The sequence below is a fragment of the Theobroma cacao genome, chromosome 9 (genome assembly GCF_053813885.1).
Source record: "Theobroma cacao isolate CCN51 chromosome 9, ASM5381388v1, whole genome shotgun sequence".
Taxonomy (NCBI): Eukaryota; Viridiplantae; Streptophyta; class Magnoliopsida; order Malvales; family Malvaceae; genus Theobroma; species Theobroma cacao.
The window spans coordinates 1,821,111-1,840,802 of NC_142647.1; the positions used below are offsets into that span (position 1 = coordinate 1,821,111).

The 19,692-nt window shown below is 39.2% G+C and overlaps 4 protein-coding genes across 6 annotated transcripts; 2 read left to right on the forward strand and 2 right to left on the reverse strand.

Moving 5' to 3' along the window:
- Positions 1 to 2,029: 2,029 nt before the first annotated feature.
- LOC18587897 (ATPase 8, plasma membrane-type) lies at positions 2,030 to 6,746 on the forward strand. The gene is made up of 13 exons (XM_007011944.3): positions 2,030 to 2,522; positions 2,624 to 2,980; positions 3,073 to 3,387; positions 3,482 to 3,808; positions 3,897 to 4,016; positions 4,109 to 4,231; positions 4,345 to 4,449; positions 4,548 to 4,857; positions 4,959 to 5,473; positions 5,563 to 5,736; positions 5,843 to 6,025; positions 6,116 to 6,288; positions 6,410 to 6,746. Exons 1-13 carry the CDS (start codon positions 2,466 to 2,468, stop codon positions 6,504 to 6,506), a joined length of 2,856 nt encoding a protein of 951 aa, XP_007012006.3. The 5' UTR covers positions 2,030 to 2,465; the 3' UTR covers positions 6,507 to 6,746.
- A 736-nt stretch (positions 6,747 to 7,482) lies between these two features.
- On the forward strand, positions 7,483 to 10,306 carry DRS1 (DROUGHT SENSITIVE 1). The gene is made up of 5 exons (XM_007011945.3): positions 7,483 to 7,681; positions 7,770 to 8,538; positions 8,657 to 9,060; positions 9,571 to 9,669; positions 9,802 to 10,306. Exons 1-5 carry the CDS (start codon positions 7,551 to 7,553, stop codon positions 10,013 to 10,015), a joined length of 1,617 nt encoding a protein of 538 aa, XP_007012007.3. The 5' UTR covers positions 7,483 to 7,550; the 3' UTR covers positions 10,016 to 10,306.
- A 392-nt stretch (positions 10,307 to 10,698) lies between these two features.
- On the reverse strand, positions 10,699 to 13,552 carry LOC18587899 (FAD-dependent oxidoreductase family protein). Of its 2 annotated transcripts, none has more exons than XM_018128380.2 (9): positions 13,258 to 13,552; positions 13,119 to 13,176; positions 12,916 to 13,024; positions 12,645 to 12,726; positions 12,391 to 12,442; positions 12,146 to 12,292; positions 11,949 to 12,060; positions 11,557 to 11,683; positions 10,699 to 11,174 (listed from the first exon to the last, which is right to left on the reverse strand). In XM_018128380.2, the coding sequence occupies exons 1-9, from the start codon at positions 13,347 to 13,349 to the stop codon at positions 10,721 to 10,723; spliced, it is 1,233 nt and encodes a 410-aa protein (XP_017983869.2). In that variant the 5' UTR covers positions 13,350 to 13,552; the 3' UTR covers positions 10,699 to 10,720. The 2 variants fall into 2 exon arrangements, with proteins under 2 accessions (XP_017983869.2, XP_007012008.3); XM_007011946.3 differs by having other exon boundaries at positions 12,645 to 12,789.
- An 879-nt stretch (positions 13,553 to 14,431) lies between these two features.
- On the reverse strand, positions 14,432 to 19,563 carry MCM5 (Minichromosome maintenance (MCM2/3/5) family protein). Of its 2 annotated transcripts, XR_016028511.1 has the most exons (19): positions 19,139 to 19,563; positions 18,906 to 19,049; positions 18,647 to 18,826; positions 18,463 to 18,561; positions 18,233 to 18,369; positions 18,039 to 18,144; positions 17,683 to 17,817; positions 17,523 to 17,600; positions 17,220 to 17,324; positions 16,977 to 17,068; positions 16,763 to 16,895; positions 16,569 to 16,664; positions 16,247 to 16,338; positions 16,049 to 16,139; positions 15,756 to 15,865; positions 15,446 to 15,575; positions 15,244 to 15,345; positions 14,730 to 14,953; positions 14,432 to 14,607 (listed from the first exon to the last, which is right to left on the reverse strand). XR_016028511.1 is itself a non-coding variant. In XM_007011947.3 (18 exons), exons 1-18 carry the CDS (start codon positions 19,427 to 19,429, stop codon positions 14,870 to 14,872), a joined length of 2,205 nt encoding a protein of 734 aa, XP_007012009.3. In that variant the 5' UTR covers positions 19,430 to 19,563; the 3' UTR covers positions 14,432 to 14,869. The 2 variants fall into 2 exon arrangements, 1 of the variants encoding a protein (XP_007012009.3); XM_007011947.3 differs by having other exon boundaries at positions 14,432 to 14,953.
- Positions 19,564 to 19,692: the final 129 nt, after the last annotated feature.

The following is a 19,692-nucleotide window of genomic DNA, read 5'->3' on the forward strand; positions in this document are numbered from 1 at the left end:
GACTATTAGAGACAATATGAAGAGTGTAGGAGTTTGGTTCAGAGTAGGGAGAGGACTGTGACTTGAAGAGTGGATTACTGGCTTTTCCATTTAAGATTATCATGAAGTTTGTTTGATAGGGGCAATTGCTTTGTATATTTATAGACTAGGAGAGCATTTAGGTAGTTTGAAATGGAATATACTTTGAGTAGGGAAGTTCACAGTTAATAAGGTCATATAAGTAAGTTGTGCAAATGAATACCTTGGTTGAGTGACTTTAGGTAGATGGATTAATAGAGGAATATAGTGGTGCTATTTACATTGGATTGGAAGTGGAGAGTTTGTAAAATTTAGATATAAGAAATCAATGGGAACTAGAGAGATAAGCGACATTGCAAGTAATGCCCATGGTTCCATGATGGGTGTGATGGTCAATTGGTCATGGTTGATTGATAGCTGTTAAGTTGAAGATGAGATATGGTCAGAGAATTTGTGCAAGTGTGTGTTAGTACTCGATGTTTTAGAGGAATAGAGGAGACTTATATGAGTGTTAGAATGAAAAAGTTTTGAAGTTGGGACTGTCGAAAATATTTTTTACTGTCAAAAATATTTGTCACAACATTAGCATTAATCTATTTAAGATCAAGTCCGCTGATCTCAAGATAAATTCATTGTAATTCTTTAGCATTAAGCCATGCAAATATATATTAAACCAAGATGGATAAAAAACAGTTCCATCAAGTTCGTTGTTAATAATCTGGATTTGGTAGAAGACTGGTGTGAGAAAACTAAGTCATGCTAGACAGCTCTATCCAGAAAACTTAAAACAGGCAAGACACAAAATCGCATGGCAAAACGGTGCACCGATCAAACATCCTAGATGCAGTACCAACAATAAAAAACCAATCTGAAATTTTCAGATGGGGAGAAGAGCAGATATGAGGATCAAAGAAGCAACAACAAAAGTCCCATCAGGGGCTGTTTCAAATCTGAGGAAGGAAGGAGAGCAAAGCATATCTGGCTGAAGGAAGAGAGATTTGCTGCCAGAGGAAGCCCAAACAGCGCTGATGCAGGAACCGAGGGTGGAGGTGGAAGGAAGGAAGGAGGGTGTGACGGTCGAGAAGCAGGAATGACAGAGTCTTTTTTGGCTCTCTTTGAAAATTATCTTACACCCCTCAGGGACGTTCCGTAAAATATTTTTCTCTTGGATCTCATTTTCAGTCATCCAAACACCACTACCTCATGAAAATGTTTTTCGGAAAAGTTTTTCCTTCAAAACGAATGAACGCTGATATTGTGTTAGTTGTGGGTGTGATAGGTAATTCCTAGTATAATACACATGCATCAATGTACTTACGTTGCATTATAGTTTTGACATTTTGGCATAATATACATGCATCATATTTGTGCAGATTCTTCAGAATCGTATCTTCACATTAAATGCTACGTCAGTGAGTTTGTAATTTGCGTACAAGGAGCAGAAAAGATATGGAGCTTCCCCATTGAGTTTTGCTTCTGTGCTACATGTCAGCCCTTTTGCCTGTTGTCTTAGTTGTTGTGACGCCTTTCACGAGAGCATCTTTACATTTGCTAAGCAGCTTCCGTGGACTATGAAGGATTTGTGTCATATAAATATGGTCCTTTATGGCCTAATGGCCTGTTGGAAGCAAATGATTGTAAAGAAATAATCATGATTTTTCTTATTTCTCATTAGATTATTGTCAATTTTTCATAGTGCGATTAACAGAATTTAACATGTAGCCAAAAGAAAATGACTACTAATGCTGAGATATCCCAATTTCCTAAGATATATGATTATCAAGAGACAGGAACAAGGTACTTCCATGATCCAACCCTTTTCGTTCTGTTAATGGTTCCTTGTATTTCTGCAGAAATTCCTCTTTCTTGGTTACCATTTGATGCCAGCATTAGCTTTCACTTGTCAGCTTGTTTTTGGTGGCTGACATTTTGACGCCCAAAAATGAAATGTCAACCCTTCAGTAGAAAAAGAAGAATGTGGGGTGACACTTGTTTTCGACACAAACCATAGAAAGCTTCATTCAAAGCTCTTTACGGACAGTTAAGTTCTGTAATATAAAAGGCTGTCAGATGCTCTAATAAAACAGTTAACGGCAACTAAAAGACCGGGACTTCTGGCCAGCCACAGATCAAAGATAGGACCAGCCCCGAATTCAATGTCGCTACTTTCTTCCTCTCGTTTTCTTTCAAATGTTGGTTATAAAACCATTACACTTCATGCCAAAGACTGCTGTCTCCTTCAAGAACAAGTAATCTCCTATTCTCATTTTCCTCTCGGCACCGGTCCAGTGTTATGGAGGACGGGGAAGCCTGACCAGGGGCAGCTACCACAATAACCTGAAGAAAGAAGGAACTCAAAGATCAGTTCCTGTGATCAAGAGCTTTCTTCTTTCTTCTCTTAAACAAGGTCCTGGTTTGTTATTCTGTTTTCCGGATTGTCCGTAGCCATGGCTTCCGATGGCGACACCTCTTTGGAGCAGATAAAAAACGAGACTGTTGACCTTGTAAGCATTTGAAACCATTGTTTTTTTCCTGTTAGCTTCCGTTTGTATGGTTTCTGTTGGTTTTTGTTTCTAAAAATGTTGATAAAATGGTGTTTATGTAGGAGCGCATCCCCGTGGAGGAGGTTTTTGAGCAGCTGAAATGTACGCGAGAGGGTTTGACAACAGCAGAAGGAGAGAAAAGGCTCGAAATCTTTGGCCCTAACAAGCTTGAAGAGAAGAAAGAGTGCAAATTTCTCAAGTTCTTGGGCTTCATGTGGAATCCTCTGTCGTGGGTTATGGAGGCTGCTGCTATCATGGCCATTGTTTTGGCCAACGGAGGAGGCAAGCCTCCAGACTGGCAAGACTTCGTTGGTATCGTTGCTTTGCTTTTTATCAACTCAACTATCAGTTTCATTGAGGAAAACAACGCTGGCAACGCGGCAGCTGCTTTGATGGCTGGTCTTGCCCCCAAAACTAAGGTAACTCTTGTTTGTTCCTTTTTATACATGTCTCACTGCTTCTTGGGATTCTCTTTTCCTGGTTCTATCAACATCATGTTTCACTTTTGTAGGTGTTGAGAGATGGCAAATGGGGTGAGCAAGATGCAGCAATTCTGGTACCAGGAGATGTAATTAGTGTCAAATTGGGAGATATCATCCCTGCGGATGCTCGTCTCTTGGAGGGTGATGCACTCAAGATTGATCAGTCTGCCCTCACTGGTGAGTCCCTACCTGTTACCAAGAATCCAGGTGATGAGGTCTTCTCTGGATCCACCTGCAAACAAGGTGAGATTGAGGCTGTTGTCATTGCCACCGGTGTCCATACCTTCTTTGGCAAGGCTGCTCACCTTGTTGACAGCACCAACAATGTTGGTCACTTCCAAAAGGTACCATCGATGTGGTTGTTTCGTTATGATGGTTCAATTTGATAATGTTTACATTATGTAATAACCCATTGCTTCATGTTCCTTAATGGCGCAGGTGTTGACTGCCATTGGTAACTTCTGTATCTGCTCGATTGCTGTGGGAATGCTCATTGAGATCATAGTGATGTACCCAATCCAGCACAGGAGGTACAGAGATGGTATTGACAACCTGTTGGTGCTTCTCATTGGAGGAATCCCGATCGCCATGCCTACAGTCTTGTCTGTGACAATGGCTATTGGGTCTCACCGCTTGTCAGAGCAAGGTGCCATCACCAAGAGGATGACTGCCATTGAAGAAATGGCAGGAATGGATGTCCTGTGCAGTGATAAGACCGGGACCCTCACCCTCAACAAGCTAACAGTAGACAGGAGTCTCATTGAGGTTGGTTATTAGCAGTTTTGCTAACTTTTTAACAAGGTTTCAAGTGCATGAACTTGGTATTTATTTATGAGTATATTTATATCTCCAGGTGTTCGCAAGTGGTATTGACAAGGACACCCTTATGCTGCTTGCTGCAAGGGCTTCCAGGGTTGAAAACCAGGATGCCATTGACGCTTCAATTGTAGGGATGTTGGGCGACCCCAAAGAGGTATCTGATACGGCCCCCATTTCATTCAAACAGGCTGAAATAGCGGAGCTATTGCATTGAGTTACTAATATTTTGTTCTTTTGAATCTACAGGCAAGGGCTGGAATCACTGAGTTGCACTTCTTTCCCTTTAACCCTGTGGATAAGCGCACTGCTATCACCTACATCGACAGTGATGGCGAGTGGCATCGTTGCAGCAAGGGCGCTCCTGAGCAGGTAAGATACTACAACAATTGAACTGCAGTGATATTTCATTTCTGATCTCTAAACTATCACTGGTTGTACAAGTGTGGCTTTTCAATCCAAAATCTAATGTTATTTGGTACCAGATCATTGACCTTTGTGGGCTAACTGGAGAGTTGAGGAAGAAGGCGCTTGGTGTCATTGACAACTTTGCTGACCGTGGCCTTCGCTCCTTGGCAGTTGCTAGACAGGTGGATGACCCTAAATCTAATATGCACATACATGATTCTATACGAGTGTCTATTAAGATTGACCACTTCTCTAACCAATTTTTTCTGCCTTTTCACAGACAATTCCAGAGAAAACAAAGGAGAGCGCTGGAGGACCTTGGGAGTTTGTGGGTCTTTTGCCTCTCTTTGATCCTCCAAGGCATGACAGTGCTGAGACTATTCGACGGGCCCTTGACCTTGGTGTTAATGTTAAGATGATCACTGGTGACCAGCTGGCCATTGGCAAAGAGACTGGTCGCAGACTTGGCATGGGCACTAACATGTATCCTTCTTCCTCCCTCCTTGGACAGAGTAAGGATGAGGCTATTGCCGCCATTCCTGTTGATGAGCTCATTGAGAAGGCTGATGGATTTGCCGGAGTCTTCCCTGGTAATTGGATAATCATCTCGAGTTCTCAAATTACTAAAAACAGCAATGAAATGTGTTAGGAAGGTACTTAATTTAATTACTGAAAATTTTGTTGTATGCAGAGCACAAGTACGAGATTGTTAAAAGGCTCCAAGATCGGAAGCACATCTGTGGCATGACAGGAGATGGTGTGAACGATGCCCCAGCACTTAAGAAGGCAGATATTGGTATTGCTGTGGCTGATGCAACTGATGCTGCCAGAAGCGCCTCAGACATAGTCTTAACCGAGCCAGGATTGAGTGTGATTGTGAGCGCAGTATTGACAAGCAGAGCCATCTTTCAGAGGATGAAGAACTACACAATTTATGCTGTTTCCATCACAATTCGTATTGTGATGGGATTCATGCTTGTTGCTCTCATCTGGAAGTTTGACTTCTCACCATTCATGGTCTTGATCATTGCCATCCTCAATGATGGAACCATCATGACTATCTCCAAGGACAGGGTCAAGCCATCTCCTATGCCCGACTCATGGAAGCTGAATGAAATCTTCGCCACAGGGATTGTTCTTGGGGCCTACATGGCTATCATCTCCGTGCTCTTTTTCTGGCTCGCTCATGACACTGACTTCTTCACTGTGAGTGAATCACACTGACAACAAATTAACCGAATTAATTATACTATATCAAAGATGACAAAAATTAATATCGTTTTCCATTTTTGCAGGAGAAGTTTGGCGTGAGGCCAATCCATGATAACATAGATGAGCTTACTTCGGCTCTCTACCTTCAAGTGAGTATCATCAGTCAAGCACTCATCTTTGTGACAAGGTCAAGGAGCTGGTCCTTTGTTGAGCGCCCTGGTCTCTTGCTTATCGGAGCCTTCATTGCAGCACAGCTGGTGACTACATTTATATTTTTTTAAGTTTCACTTCTATGCATTGATTATAGTCATAGTATAGGCAAGTTTTATCCAAAATTATGACTCTTTTGCTTTGTCCCACCAGGTGGCTACTCTCATAGCCGTGTATGCAAGCTGGGGCTTCGCCAGGATCCAAGGCATTGGATGGGGATGGGCAGGAGTTATCTGGCTCTTCAGCTTGATTACCTACATCCCTCTTGATATCCTCAAGTTCATCATCCGCTACTCCTTGAGTGGCAAAGCCTGGGATAACCTGCTTCAGAACAAGGTCAAAAATATTCTTGTTAGACATATTTGTGCGTCCTCTGTATACATCTTGAGCTTAATTTCATTTTGTTCTTTCCGATTATCAATTTAGACCGCATTCACGACAAAGAAGGACTACGGAAAGGGAGAGAGGGAGGCACAATGGGCAGCGGCTCAACGTACCCTTCACGGCCTTTCACCCCCAGAAACCATTTTGAACGACAAGAGCTACCACGAGTTGTCAGAAATAGCTGAGCAGGCTAAGAAGCGTGCTGAGGTTGCAAGGTAAAGTCCAAAGGGCCTGAGCCAGCCAGCTACCATTATAAGGAACATTGCTTTATATTATATGTTTCTAACTATACACGATTCACAAATCACAACTTAACTGAAAACATCATTTTGGCAGGCTGAGGGAGCTCCACACTCTCAAGGGTCACGTTGAGTCAGTGGTCAAGTTGAAGGGGCTGGACATTGATACCATCCAGCAGCACTACACAGTATAATTCAAGTGGTGGAACAAATTTAAGGATGGAGCACAGGGAAAGCTGAGAGACTAGGCGATTTTAATATTTCTCTCTTCCCTGCTTTGTTCTTGTCCTGATTTTTTTTTTCTTTGGGAGAGGGACAAAAAATCGGGATTAGTTGTTATTGATTTTGACAACCCTATTAGAATGGAATGAAAGAAAAGATTAAAGAAATTGTTACACCAAGTATAGTTATTATAATTTTTATCTTACTGTATATATCATGTTCTTTCTTCCCATACAAGCTCTTCTATTATAGTTGTCTATCAAACATAAATTCACCCTCAGCCATCAAAGTGTCATCAGTAATCTTTGTAAAATATGCCCTCGTGAAATATACTTTATGTTTTTTTAAATTTTGTCTCTTTGATTACTCTCTCTAGTCTAGTAAATAGTAATATGCAGAATGTTCTGCGATTGTAATTTTGATAAACGAAAATCACATGAAATTATTATAAATCATAATATTACTGAAGAAAAAGTATTGTAACGAAGTTACCGAATAAATTACTGTAACACGATATAATTTCATAAAAGCCATAGCCTTTGCTTGATTGTGAGTACCAAGAAGACGTTTAAAGGTTAAAGTCCTAGAATACCAAAATCTATACCTGGTGTTACTTGTCTACGCCAGTGCCAAAATAGTCAGCTGTCCAAGCACTATGCCCTGAAGTCCGATCTTAAGGATAAAGCCCTGTCTTCTAGTTCATGGGCGTATGGCCCATTTATCTTTCAAAGGTGGGCCAATTTCCCCACATTCCAGATGATTCGAAGTCCATTTCCCCCACTTTCCAAAGCCCGGAAGATTAAACGGCTGGATACTTGCCACGTAGGTAGTACAGTATTCTTTTGCCGCCAAGATTATTTCCCGCCCAAAACCAGCCAATAATCTTATATCTAAACACCTATATAAATGAAAAACCACGAAATAGAATTAGCCAATAATAATTACCAAACAAAGGAAAAAACCCTCTCGTTTTCCTCTCTTCATTTCTCATTTCTGTTATCAAATCTTTGTCTCCTATGGCGTCTCAGAATCTAACAGAGTATGAACGTAAAAGACTCGAAAACATAAAGAGAAACGATGAAATGATGGCCGCCCTCAAAATCCACTCCAAAGCCGCCACTCTCTCTGCCACTGCCAAACGCCAAAGGTAAATCCATCTGCATTTTCATCTATCTCTGTTACTATGATTTGATGCAACATTTTATTTTTATTTTTTTAAAAAAATATGTTTGCAGGGCTAAAACTTATAAAGTGAGTCCAGTGAAGAAACCCAAGGCTGAGATCCCTATTGTAATCCGACGATCGTTGAGAACAAGAGGTATGCCGCCAGATTCAAAGGGTTTGGCTGATGATTTTTGTGACAATTTTGATAAAAACCCAAAATCTGTTAGCCCTTTAAAGCCGCATTCGCCGCGTGTTTTGGGTCCTATAAGTATGAGTGATGCTTTTAGTGGAGACGAAATGGCGTCTAATAAAATGCTGATTGAGACAATTTTGAGTATTTCAAAGAAAACCCAAGTTGGTGTTTCAGTTGTGGAGGAGTTTGATGATGTTAAGGATGTTAAGGAGATTTTGATTGATATTGATGAAAAAGGAAAATCGGGTTCTTGCAAAATTGAGGTTTCGGAATGCCCAGTGAAGGTGGAGGAAGTTAAAGAAGAGTTTGAAGGTGGAAAAAGCGAGTCGGTTTCTTGTGGTTTGGTTAAGGGTATGGTTAAAAATGAGTATTTTGATGGTTCAGTTAATATTGAAAAGAGTGATCCTTGGCTGGAATCATTGGATTTGAAACCAGAGAATGTAGCACGGCTTTTGCCTGGAAGGATTATAGTGGTTAAGTTTTTCCCTTGCAGCAGTATGAGGATGATTGCAGCGGGGAACAAATTTGGGAATGTTGCATTTTGGAATGTGGATTGCGAGGATGAAAAAGAAGATGGGATATATCTGTATCGCCCGCATACAGGTCCTATTTCTGGGATTTTGATTCCGCAGTATTCAATGTCAAAGGTACTTTTGGTTTCAGAGGGTTTACTTTCATGAATTTTGAAGATGCAGAATTATTACTTCAGGGTTAACAATTTGTTAAATATAATGTTTTCTCTATATTTATTGCATTTGAGTGCAGATCTTTACCAGCGGTTATGATGGTTTTCTTCGAATGATGGATGCTGAGAAGGAAGTATTTGATCTTGTGCATTACGGCGATGATATATTTTCCATCTCTCAACAGCCTGATAATTTTACAAGCATGTATTTTGGTGAGGGCCGGGGAGGGCTGAACATCTGGGATATTCGGACAGGGAAGTCCAGCAAAAATTGGATGTTGCATGAAGACAGGATCAACACCATAGACTTCAACTCACAGAACCCCAACATTATGGCAACCAGTTCCACCGATGGAACTGCTTGCATATGGGATTTAAGGAGTATGAGTGCACATAAACCCAAAACCTTGAAGACTGTGAGCCATAGTAGGGCTGTTCATTCTGCTTATTTCTCACCCTCTGGAAGCTCTCTCGCAACAACTAGGTATTGAGTTTTGTCGGAACCTAAACCCTCTTTTGGTGATTTTCAGGATAAATATATTGATGCTTAAATTTCGTTCTACTTTTGAGTATTCAGTTTTAGCACTTTGCCAATAGTGAGTCTTTAGTTGTTAACTGATAACTTTTCGTTTAAAATCTACTCCTAGAATTTATCTTCGACACTGATTAAGCACCCTGCTTTGCAGGAGAAACTTATTATATGTCAAATAAAGATAACTTGAATGGATGTCCCTCTGTGTTGAGACATAGCTTCTATTCCTTTGGGCATGTCTTTTGTCGTAGGTTGTTCTGAAACGTTATCTTATTTGTGAATTGATGTCATGCTTTTGGCTTATACATGTAAATGGAATTCATTGCTTAAAATTGGTGATTTTATCTGGATAACTGGAGAATTTGTTATGGTTGCATAGTGTTTTCTACAATTACCTTAAGGCAACTAGTACTTAATGCGATCCTGGTCTTTGTTGGACTAATATTTTTTCTTTTCATTTAGTTTGGACAACAAGGTTGGTATAATAAGTGGACTCAATTTTGAGGACATTTCTATGATATACCATGATAATCATACAGGAAGATGGCTTTCTTCTTTCAGGTAGGCTTTTGCTAGTGTGCCATGTGCTAATATATATTTTCTTCTGAAGTAATCTGCTTGATGTTCTCTGGTGAATCTGACAATTCTGATGGTCAACAATAACGTTGTCATCATATATTTTTTTGTAAGCAGAGCAATATGGGGGTGGGATGATTCATACATCTTCATTGGCAACATGAAAAGAGGTGTTGATGTCATCTTTCCAGCTCAAAGAAGAGTAGTTATGACTTTACAGAGTCCGCACATGTCTGCAATTCCCTGCAGATTTCATTCGCACCCTTCTGAAGTTGGGATGCTAGCAGGAGCCACGAGTGGGGGTCAAGTTTATATATGGACGCCAAGATAGAAATACTGATTTCTGAGGAATGAGTGCTTACACTTGTTAGCTAGTGTTAACATGTGTGATTTTGTATCTTATAGGTAATGACAATTCTATACAGCAGGAAATCAATGTACTCTACTTCAGGATATGGTCTGTATTATGTGGAATTATTCTGATTGTTCAGACGTTTGTCCTCGTGTTGCCATGGGGAAATGGGGGTGATAATTGTTCCTTGCCTAAATATTAGGAAATAGCAGACTGATTGAACAATTTGGATTCAATATCACATAGACAAGTGCTCAAACGTGCCATAAATCACCATGATCAGAGTCAGAATATCGTCATGATGCTATATTTGGAAGCAGTAGTTGTAATGGTCGTAGACATGCATGAAAGCTTTCATCCTCCCATTCTCCTGTTCAATGGGGAGTTTGGGAGGAATCCATAATTATCAAACAAGAAGTTTCATAACACTGTCATAGTGCAATAAAATAGCTAAAACCTTGAAAGGTGCTATATAAGGAAAGATGCAGATAGACAAGTCAAATTATGCAAAATTGACCTTACATCATCAGTACTAAGTTGGTAATACATCTGCTGCTCCCTTTTGACATTTGAGTTTGATCAAATTATGTCAGATCTTCAAACGCCATGGTGGTTCAATTTCAATGATCAACTAATGTTTGAAATGGCAGTCCATGCAAAAATTTTATCAAAAATCATGTTCAATTATCTTTTATTCTTCCATGAGGTTAGTTCAGAAGGGATTATTTGTTCATTACAAGAGATCACAGCCTCTGCCGTCAACTTACCTAGCCAACCATGATAAAACAAACCCCTTGAACCAAGTCCTCCGAGTAACCAATATTTACATTTAAGATTTTCACTTAAAAGATTGTTGACACAACCTAAAAGGGGAAGTGATCCATGAGGAGTGAGAGGCGGCATTGCCCTCAAACCTGCTCTTGCTCCAGCTAAAGTCCAGCCCGTTATCCCTGGATAAACAGCAGATGCCTTTGGTAGAAGCTCTTGAAGAGCATTCGAAGCTTCATCAGATGAGACATTTGGTGAGGAATTTCTTGACTTCCATTCCCATGTGGAACCTACATACAAACTATGGTTCCCCTGGATAGCAAGCCATGCATCTGACAGTATTGAGGGCCCATGGTCTGGATAATCTTCCCTGAGGAACATTATGCTAGATTTATGTGAATAAACCCAAACAGAGAGAGAAAAGCATAGGCCATCTGGAGACCAGATGACTTGACAACATTTAGTTGTATTCAATTTTCTCCTATGGGATAGGATTAGACCAGTTTGGGGAGGTTTACGAAAGCAAAAGGAAACTCGCGTTATCATTTGTTATGCCATGTTTGAATCCTTTAGGCATTATATCACTCTTACCAGCATTTTGATGCACTGAATTAAATTAATTTATTATCAAACTTTCTGAACTCTGAGAAATTGCCTTATGTGAAGACTTGATTCCACATTTCAGATCTGGAATTATTGCCTGAATTACCAGTCTTCTGATTTTGTTGTTCAAGAGAGAAGAGAAGTTTTACCCCATATTATCAGGCAGTTGCAGGTGCAAAATAACACCTCTACATGACCTCAAGGGAAGCCTCCCGGCAAGCTCTGGAAGCAAGTCTGCTTTGGCACCTAGGCATATTATCACAGCATCATATTCCCCTAATAGACAAACACAAGCATAAATTAATTAATTAAGAGAAAAATAACCATTCCACAAATACTCTCTTGTCAAGCCTAAAAAGCTTCCACAGCTTTTTATCCCGAATCCCCCCCTTCCCCATTGTTTTGGCTGAATTCAGAATTTTTAAATATAAAAGAAAGTGCACTCAGAGGATGAACTTGTTTATGAAATGTTTTGACCACCATTTCTCACAAGCACATTCTACTGGGGAAAAAAGTAGATAACAATGTTATAGGTGGTTACCTTCTAATTCACGGAGTTCACAAACAGATTTCTTCAGCAAACATAGCTTTTTCCTTCCAAAGCCAGAAGCAGATAATTCTTTCGCTAAATTTTGACATGCTAAGAAGAGTGCCTGGTAGAATAACCGAAAAAAGGAGATTACAAAAATGGAGTAGATAGATGTCAATTGAAACAACATCTGGCCAAGTTCCTCTGACCTTGAGATAACGCAGAGAATTAACATTTACAGCTTCAGGCATATAAAAAGCCAAGTTGAAAGGCACATGTATATGGGGTACAAGCTTTTGGGCAGCATCCTTATCAATGATCTCTATCTTGCAACTGGCAAGGCAGCTCTGAGCATTCTGATTACATGAAGCAAAAAAGGGGCAACATTAAGCTCGAAAATTGATGTCATATATTAAGCAATTAGGGCTGCAATTAAAAGGATTGAAGAAATTACATCATTTAACACATTCAAAGTCTTCATGTTTGTGGCTGGTCTTAAAATGCCCCTGTGAGCACAGATTCCATCAGAAGCATACGCAAATATATATAATTAAATTGAGACTGCACCAGCAATTATGCGCTTAGGCAATTGATGAAGATGAAATGCCTTTGAAAAGGTCAAGATACTAAAAAAGGAGGGTGAAAATGAGACATTTGCATGTGCAATGAGGGAAAGGAAGCATATTTAAACAGAGAACAAAAACAAACCTTCTCCGGACTATAAAACCACCAAAATCATGACCAAATTGTCCAGTTTCAGAATCTAACTCCTCGGAACTAACGGCTTGTTCTGCAATGCTTAAGAGCTTTAGACATTCTTTCCAACACTCGGCACCTTTCCATAGAAGCTTAACTGCCAGCATATTCACTGCTAAGCTTAACGGGGACAGAACAAAAAAAGGCCAATTTGAAGGAAAAAAAACTGATTTTTTTTATAGCATAAAGGATTCGCATACAATGAAAGGAGTTGAAGGAAAACCTTTAGGAGAATAGGGGTGAAGGAGTCCTCCAGAGACTCCTGAAGCACCTCCTCCAACGCCCACTTCATCATACAAGTCAATGTGCAGACGCAAATCCATAGGACTTTGCTGCAAAGGCAATTCCATAACAATCAGAAAACTTGAAGAAAACCCATTAATTATGGTGACAATGATTTTCAATTTCGAAGAAAAAAGAGTCTACCTTGAGCAAATGCCAAGCAACAGAGAGGCCAGCAAAACCAGCACCAAGAACTGCACATCTGCATCCATAAACAACATTGAAGTTGGAACTTAACTGCAACTATGGATTGAAAGAAAAACGTGGAAGAGGTTAAAGGAACCTGAGAGGACGTTGGGAGAGACAAGAGAGAAGCACTGGGGAAGTGAGTTTTCCAGAGTGGGTTAAGGGAGATATTGAATCAAAGAGAAGCATTTGTCGCTGTGGGGTTACCAGGATGAACCCAAGGTGTAAACTTCAAAAGGATAATGATTGTAATATGAGGCTTTTCAGAGGAGAATAGGCCTCTCCTTTTACGGTCTTTGAATTTGATAATGGAGGTTCGAGTTCAACGTTCTAGAATGGAGATGCGAAATGGAAGAACTACATAGGGTAGGAGTGCGAGGGAGAGGCTTGAGGCTCATGTTCATATTAGTTAACTAAATAAAGAAATAAATACTTAGAAACGTTATAGTACGTAATTATTAATGTTATTAAGTTTAAAGCATAGCATAATTTAGATTCTAAACTTGAAGGTTAATTTGACTTCGAATTGGAAAAACTTTTTCCACAATCTCTTTTCCTCCTATTTCTCATTGGAATCAACGTCTACATTTTGAGGCCTACAAATTGATTGTAAATTTGTAATTGCACAATTTCTTAACAGGTTTTCTTGTGATTAACTCAAGATTTTAGGTTTAAATAGAAAAAAAAAAAAACAAAATTCAATATATGATCAATTCTTCAATTATTTGTCTATTCTTTTCTCGCACTCAAACAAATTCTTGTTTTCTAATTTATATCCAAATAAACTCTTAACAAAAAATTATTCATCCAATCATTTAAAACCAATTTATATGTATAACATGAACAATTAACATGATTATTACATTGAATCTGTTATATATCACATAAGCACATCCATTTATATATTTTATTAATTTTTTATTAAAATTATAAACTTATTTAAATACAAATCAAAATTTAAAAACTCTGAATATAATGTAAATCCTTGGGATTTCAATATTATTGACGAAATTAACAACTAGGTAAGTGACTTCAATTTCTGTTTAAAATTCGCATACGAAGTGGAGTGGTTTGACAAACAAGCAAAGGCTTTTAATCTCTTAAAAGGTCACACCAATAGAGAGTTGGATTGGAATTGTAAAGGTTTTAATGTCACTAGAAGGCTAATTGTCGAGTGACTTGGGCTGGGCTTCCACATTTAAGAGTCTCCTTATGTAGGCGTTGCACCTTGCACTCTTGCAACAAAGAAATAAAAATCAAACACTTGAAAATAGCCTAAGTAGTTTCTCCAGTCAAGTCTTCAGATAATTTACATGCTTAACATACAGTCAGATATGCCGAGAATACTTGATTCCATCCATAGAATACATTAAATGTAAAGCATGAAATAACACATTAAGACCCTCCATTAGAAAGGCTACCGTTGGGCAAGGATTGGAAGCCAAACCTCAGTTGCAGTATAACATAGCTTTTTTCCATCCATAGAATACATTAAATGTAAAGCATGAAATAACACATTAAGACCCTCCATTAGAAAGGCTACCGTTGGGCAAGGATTGGAAGCCAAACCTCAGTTGCAGTATAACATAGCTTTTTGTTAGTATGACCATTCCAGATTGAGAAACTGTTTACTTCATGTCACCAAGATTACAATTGGAGCTTGTGGTAGAAACACAGCCCTGGCTCAACTCATGCTCAGGAACAGCAGGTTATACTTTTCGAACAATAATATGCCTCTCTCGTTGATATTCGACTTCACCTCTCTGATGCATAATTAAGATGGCTCTTCTAACCTGCCGAAAATAACAATACTTACAAATACGAAACTCTGAAGAAACTCAGCTATATCAATTGATGGGATATTGAACAAATACACAATAAGGCCGATTTAACCAAAGATATTATCATATTCTTAAGTAATATTTCCATCTGTGCGTACCGACAGATGAAAAAATATCCCACCCAAAATTTGGGGTACTCCTAAAGCATGCTATTGAAGTCAAGATTAAGCATGACTAATGGTCAGAACATCTGGCAGCTTAAAGAAAAGGTCAATGACTCAGCATTTAAGTAAACTACTTACCATTGATTCATTCATCCCCATTCTAATAAGATCATCGATCAGCCTTCTTTCTGATATGCGATTGCCAATCCCCAATCTTCTCTTTATCTGGTTCTCTGCTTGCTGTTCATGTTAAAATTTGTTAACAAATTGAGAAAGGGCACAACCCTATGAGAAAAAACCCTGCAATAATGTAGAAGGAATGGTACTAATGTCTACAAACCTTTATGTCATTGGCCATATCAGGAGTGATATTTATTTGTTGGTTAATTCCAGAACGTGCTGCATCCATTGTGGAAACTTTGAACAGTCTTAATGCTTCAGCTACATCACCTTCAGTGGCAACATGTGACCTGAAATACATTTCCAGTTAACCAACAAAAGAGGCAACATTTAATCTATTTATATCAACAAGGGCCGCTAGAGATTAATCTATTTATAATGTGAGAAATTCACAGAATGAGTTAACTTCAGTTGGGTTTCTAGTTTTAAACAATCGTAACTCAACTTGATTTGCTAGCACCAATACTTACAATTTCATCTTTGCAAGAGCCTCACTTAACCTGATGATGGCTTCCAGCTGCCTCACAGTAATGGGGATTGCAGCAGCCTCTCCAGTCTCATTTGATTGCTGCCTCATTGCCTACAAGAATAACCCATGTTGATGGCTAATGTTAATTAGCCCATGAAAATAATCTTAAGATATATTTAAATCTATTTTTAACAACTTCTGGTGGTAATGGGCAGCAAGGGCTCCTTTTGCTAGTTTAATTTGAGCTCAAACTCATGAAGAATATACTCATTTATGATTAAAGTTTGGGAGTACTCTTCTGATATCAACATAATCACTCTGAAGTTTAGCACATGCAGCTTCTGAAAGGCGAGGATGGCATTCTGCACGACAATATTGTATATACCTATAAAATTTGTGGCTCAGTTTAGCAGCACATACAAGGTAGCATAAATGTTGGATATGGTCAGCTTTAATTACCAAAAATAAAAAGTGACTTCACTTTAAAATTACCTTTTCAGCCAATTCTCTTCTTTAGAAGCTCTACTATCACTGGAAGCTGTCTCTGCAGATGCATGAACTTTTATGATATGACTTGCTATAATCTGTAAGAAAAGGAGAATGGGAGTTCAAAGCCCTTGGTAGAGGCATTAGGAAGTCATGTTAAAACTGTAAGCAAGTGCTTTTGTTTTGTTGTTATAGCATTAAAACAGAAGAATTACTGTTTAATGATCTAGAAATAGGCTGACCAATTCTTAGTTAGCTGAATAATGTCATTTAAAAAGTTGGTGGTAGTTGGGGAAAATCTAAGGTGAGCAAAATAACCATAGACTACCTTGTCTTGTTCATACATCCTGATATCTTTGACGATGAAGATTAAGTCAAATCTTGAAAGAATTGTAGTCTGCAAATCAATATTATCCTGTGCCGTCTGCAAGGTGATTATACTTCTTTCAGTTGCTTCACATGAATAGCAAGCATAAATTGGAGAAATTGATAAAAAACGGAACAGGAAGTATAGCTGCAGACCTTAAGATCATCATAACGCCCTGAAGGAGGGTTAGCAGCTGCAAGCACTGAAGTTCTGGAATTGAGAACAGTTGTTATTCCTGCTTTGGCAATAGATATTGTCTGTTGCTCCATAGCTTCATGAATAGCAACCCTATGCAATATAAAGTCAGTAAAACTCCATAAGCATTATACATGGTAAGGCATACCAAGTTTTAACATTAATTTAACTTACCTATCCTCTGGTCTCATCTTATCAAACTCATCAATACATACTACACCTCCATCTGCCAAAACCATGGCTCCTCCTTCAAGATAAAACTCTCGCTGGAATTGCATAAACAATTGAATCAATGTGAGAAACATTTTCATAAGGGTAGAGGGAAATAAAAGTTCAGAAGGAAACTTTTCTCAAAAAGAAAAGCAACCAGTCAAACAAAATTATCTGCACAGAAGCCAAAGCATATCAAGAACTTACAGAGCTGCTATCTCGAATAACTGAAGCTGTAAGACCAGCAGCTGATGAACCTTTTCCAGAAGTATAAACAGCTATTGGAGCCGTCTTCTCGACAAACTTGAGAAACTTTACAAGGTAACGATAGAATTAGCATCAACTTGTGTGGCAAGCAATAGAAATTATAGTATGAAATAGCTTAATTTAAAGAATCCCAGAGACCCTAAAACTAATTGGGAGAACAACAGAGACAGGGCTAAAGGAGACACCAAAGCAAACAACAATTGATTTCAGCAACCTCAACCAATCAAGAAACATGTAACTAACCTGGGACTTGGCGGTAGATGGATCACCCAGAAGCAACACATTGATATCACCTCTCAACTTCACCCCATCTGGCAAATTCTACACATTCGTGAAAGCCAGTTATGATGACTGTAGATTGTAGGAATATCACAGGATAGAGGTTAAGGATATGGAAACTTACCTTCCTGGCTCCTCCAAAGAGAAGACAAGCAACAGCCTTCTTGACATCATCATGACCAAATATAGAGGGAGCAATCTTGGAGCATATGACTTCATACGTATCTTGATTTGAGGCAATTTTTTTGAATTCTTCTACCTGCACGTAATCAATAACATAATAACCATGATTAAGAAAAGGGAATACATTGTAATTTTATTTAAGTGCTTGTGCAGAGAACTCCCAGACATCCAACTTAAAAAAATCAACTCAATTCAAAAATAAACTGGCTAAGGAACATGAGAATGGCACTATCATGCATCCAGTTGATACAAATACACAAACCATGATGCAATGGGAAAAGATGCAGTCATGTTTACCTCTTCTTGCGTGAAAGTGGCAGGCCCTCGGGAACTGGCTTCATTTGTCTCTTCCATTCCCACTACCCTGATATAAGGCTGTCTAATTGCAACTGCTCCTTTATGGCTGCATAAAATTAATATCATATCAAATTAGAAGACAAAGATGAGAATCAAGACACATTAAACAATCGACTCAAGGCATAATCACTTACTTAGTCGAAGAATTGGCAGCTTGAAAGATACTATAAATCCCCATTATTGTCAGTCTCGTACCAGGTACAATCGTTTGAACCAAATGCCTATCCACTGAAAGCAACATATTTCTAGGAAGCTCCCCAGTAGGTACATCCTTCAGATTTAACATGAACTCATCACCAAAAAAAAAAAAAAAAACTTCATCACTCGTTTCATTTATTATTTCTGCTAAAATCAAGGTCTTTACCTCTGGGTTCTCTTGCAGTTTCAAGGTTTGTTGATCAACATACTTGCTCCTATCAGGAACCACAAGCCAGGGATCAATAGGGCAAGGTTCTTCTCCAGGCTACATACATTTCATAACTTCTATCAGAGCTTTGATTTGAAAATACTAATATATAGAAAAACAACAACTGTAATAAAGAATAAACCTGGGGAACATGGTCACATGATCGTGGAACAATTGCCCCACCAAGACCTGGACGGCAGGGAACTGTCCTTGGACTTTTACAGTTCTTGCAAATTAATTGCACGTAAGTTGCCTTTGCCTTAACCCTTGAAGCAGCAATGGTAATTCCCGATATCTTAACTAATTTTGATATATATTGAGCCTAAAAAATAAAATCGGTTAAACCTGCAAATAACCATTCCTTGCATACTAATGGATCAAACAAATTCCAAAACAATTACCCCAAGTGAACGCATAGAAACTGGATCCTCCTTTGATGTAAGCAAAATCTGAACCTCGCCCGTCTGTGGCTCCACCATTTCCCCTGAATCTCCTGCTACTTTCATCTTCAAACCCGCTAAAACCTCCGCAGCCGCCGTCTCAAACTGCACCAATTGTTAAAACCAAAAACATTAAGCTCATTGGATCTATTTTGATAATATTGATGGTAAAATTTGTACGAGTGTTTTTTTACCAGAGGCAGGTAATCTGAGGGAGAGGAGCGGAGGAGGGAAGGGAGATCGGAATCGAAGGAGAGAAGGTCTTCGAGATGGACCACTAGGAATTTAGGATTATTGACGAGGCTTTCTCTGTACGGGAACACGTTCTTCTCCTTCTCGAAGTTTCTGATGAACTCCTTGAATTTAAGGAGGACGGAGTGGCGGCTCGCGGTGGAAGATGCAGCGGCGGCTTCCGCTTCCGAGGAGGCCTCCGTGAACTGCGCCTGGTTGCTGTAATACACCGCTCCTTCGTCCCATCCTGACATTTTCTTTTTTCTGCGATTATTTTCGCCCTCTCTCTCTCTCAAATGAAGAAGCGAAATCGTTCTTTCTGAGGCGATTTTTTTCCTCTATGTTAATTATCTGGGGGGATCTTTTTGGCGGGAAGGTGATGGAGTTTTGGCGGGGAAATGGTCACGCACCTGCGTAAACACACGTGTTGAGCAAAGCGGATCGGATTAAGTGGGTCTAATGGGCTTCTTGTTACCATGCTACGAGGCCCAATAAAACAGAGACACCCGGGCAATCC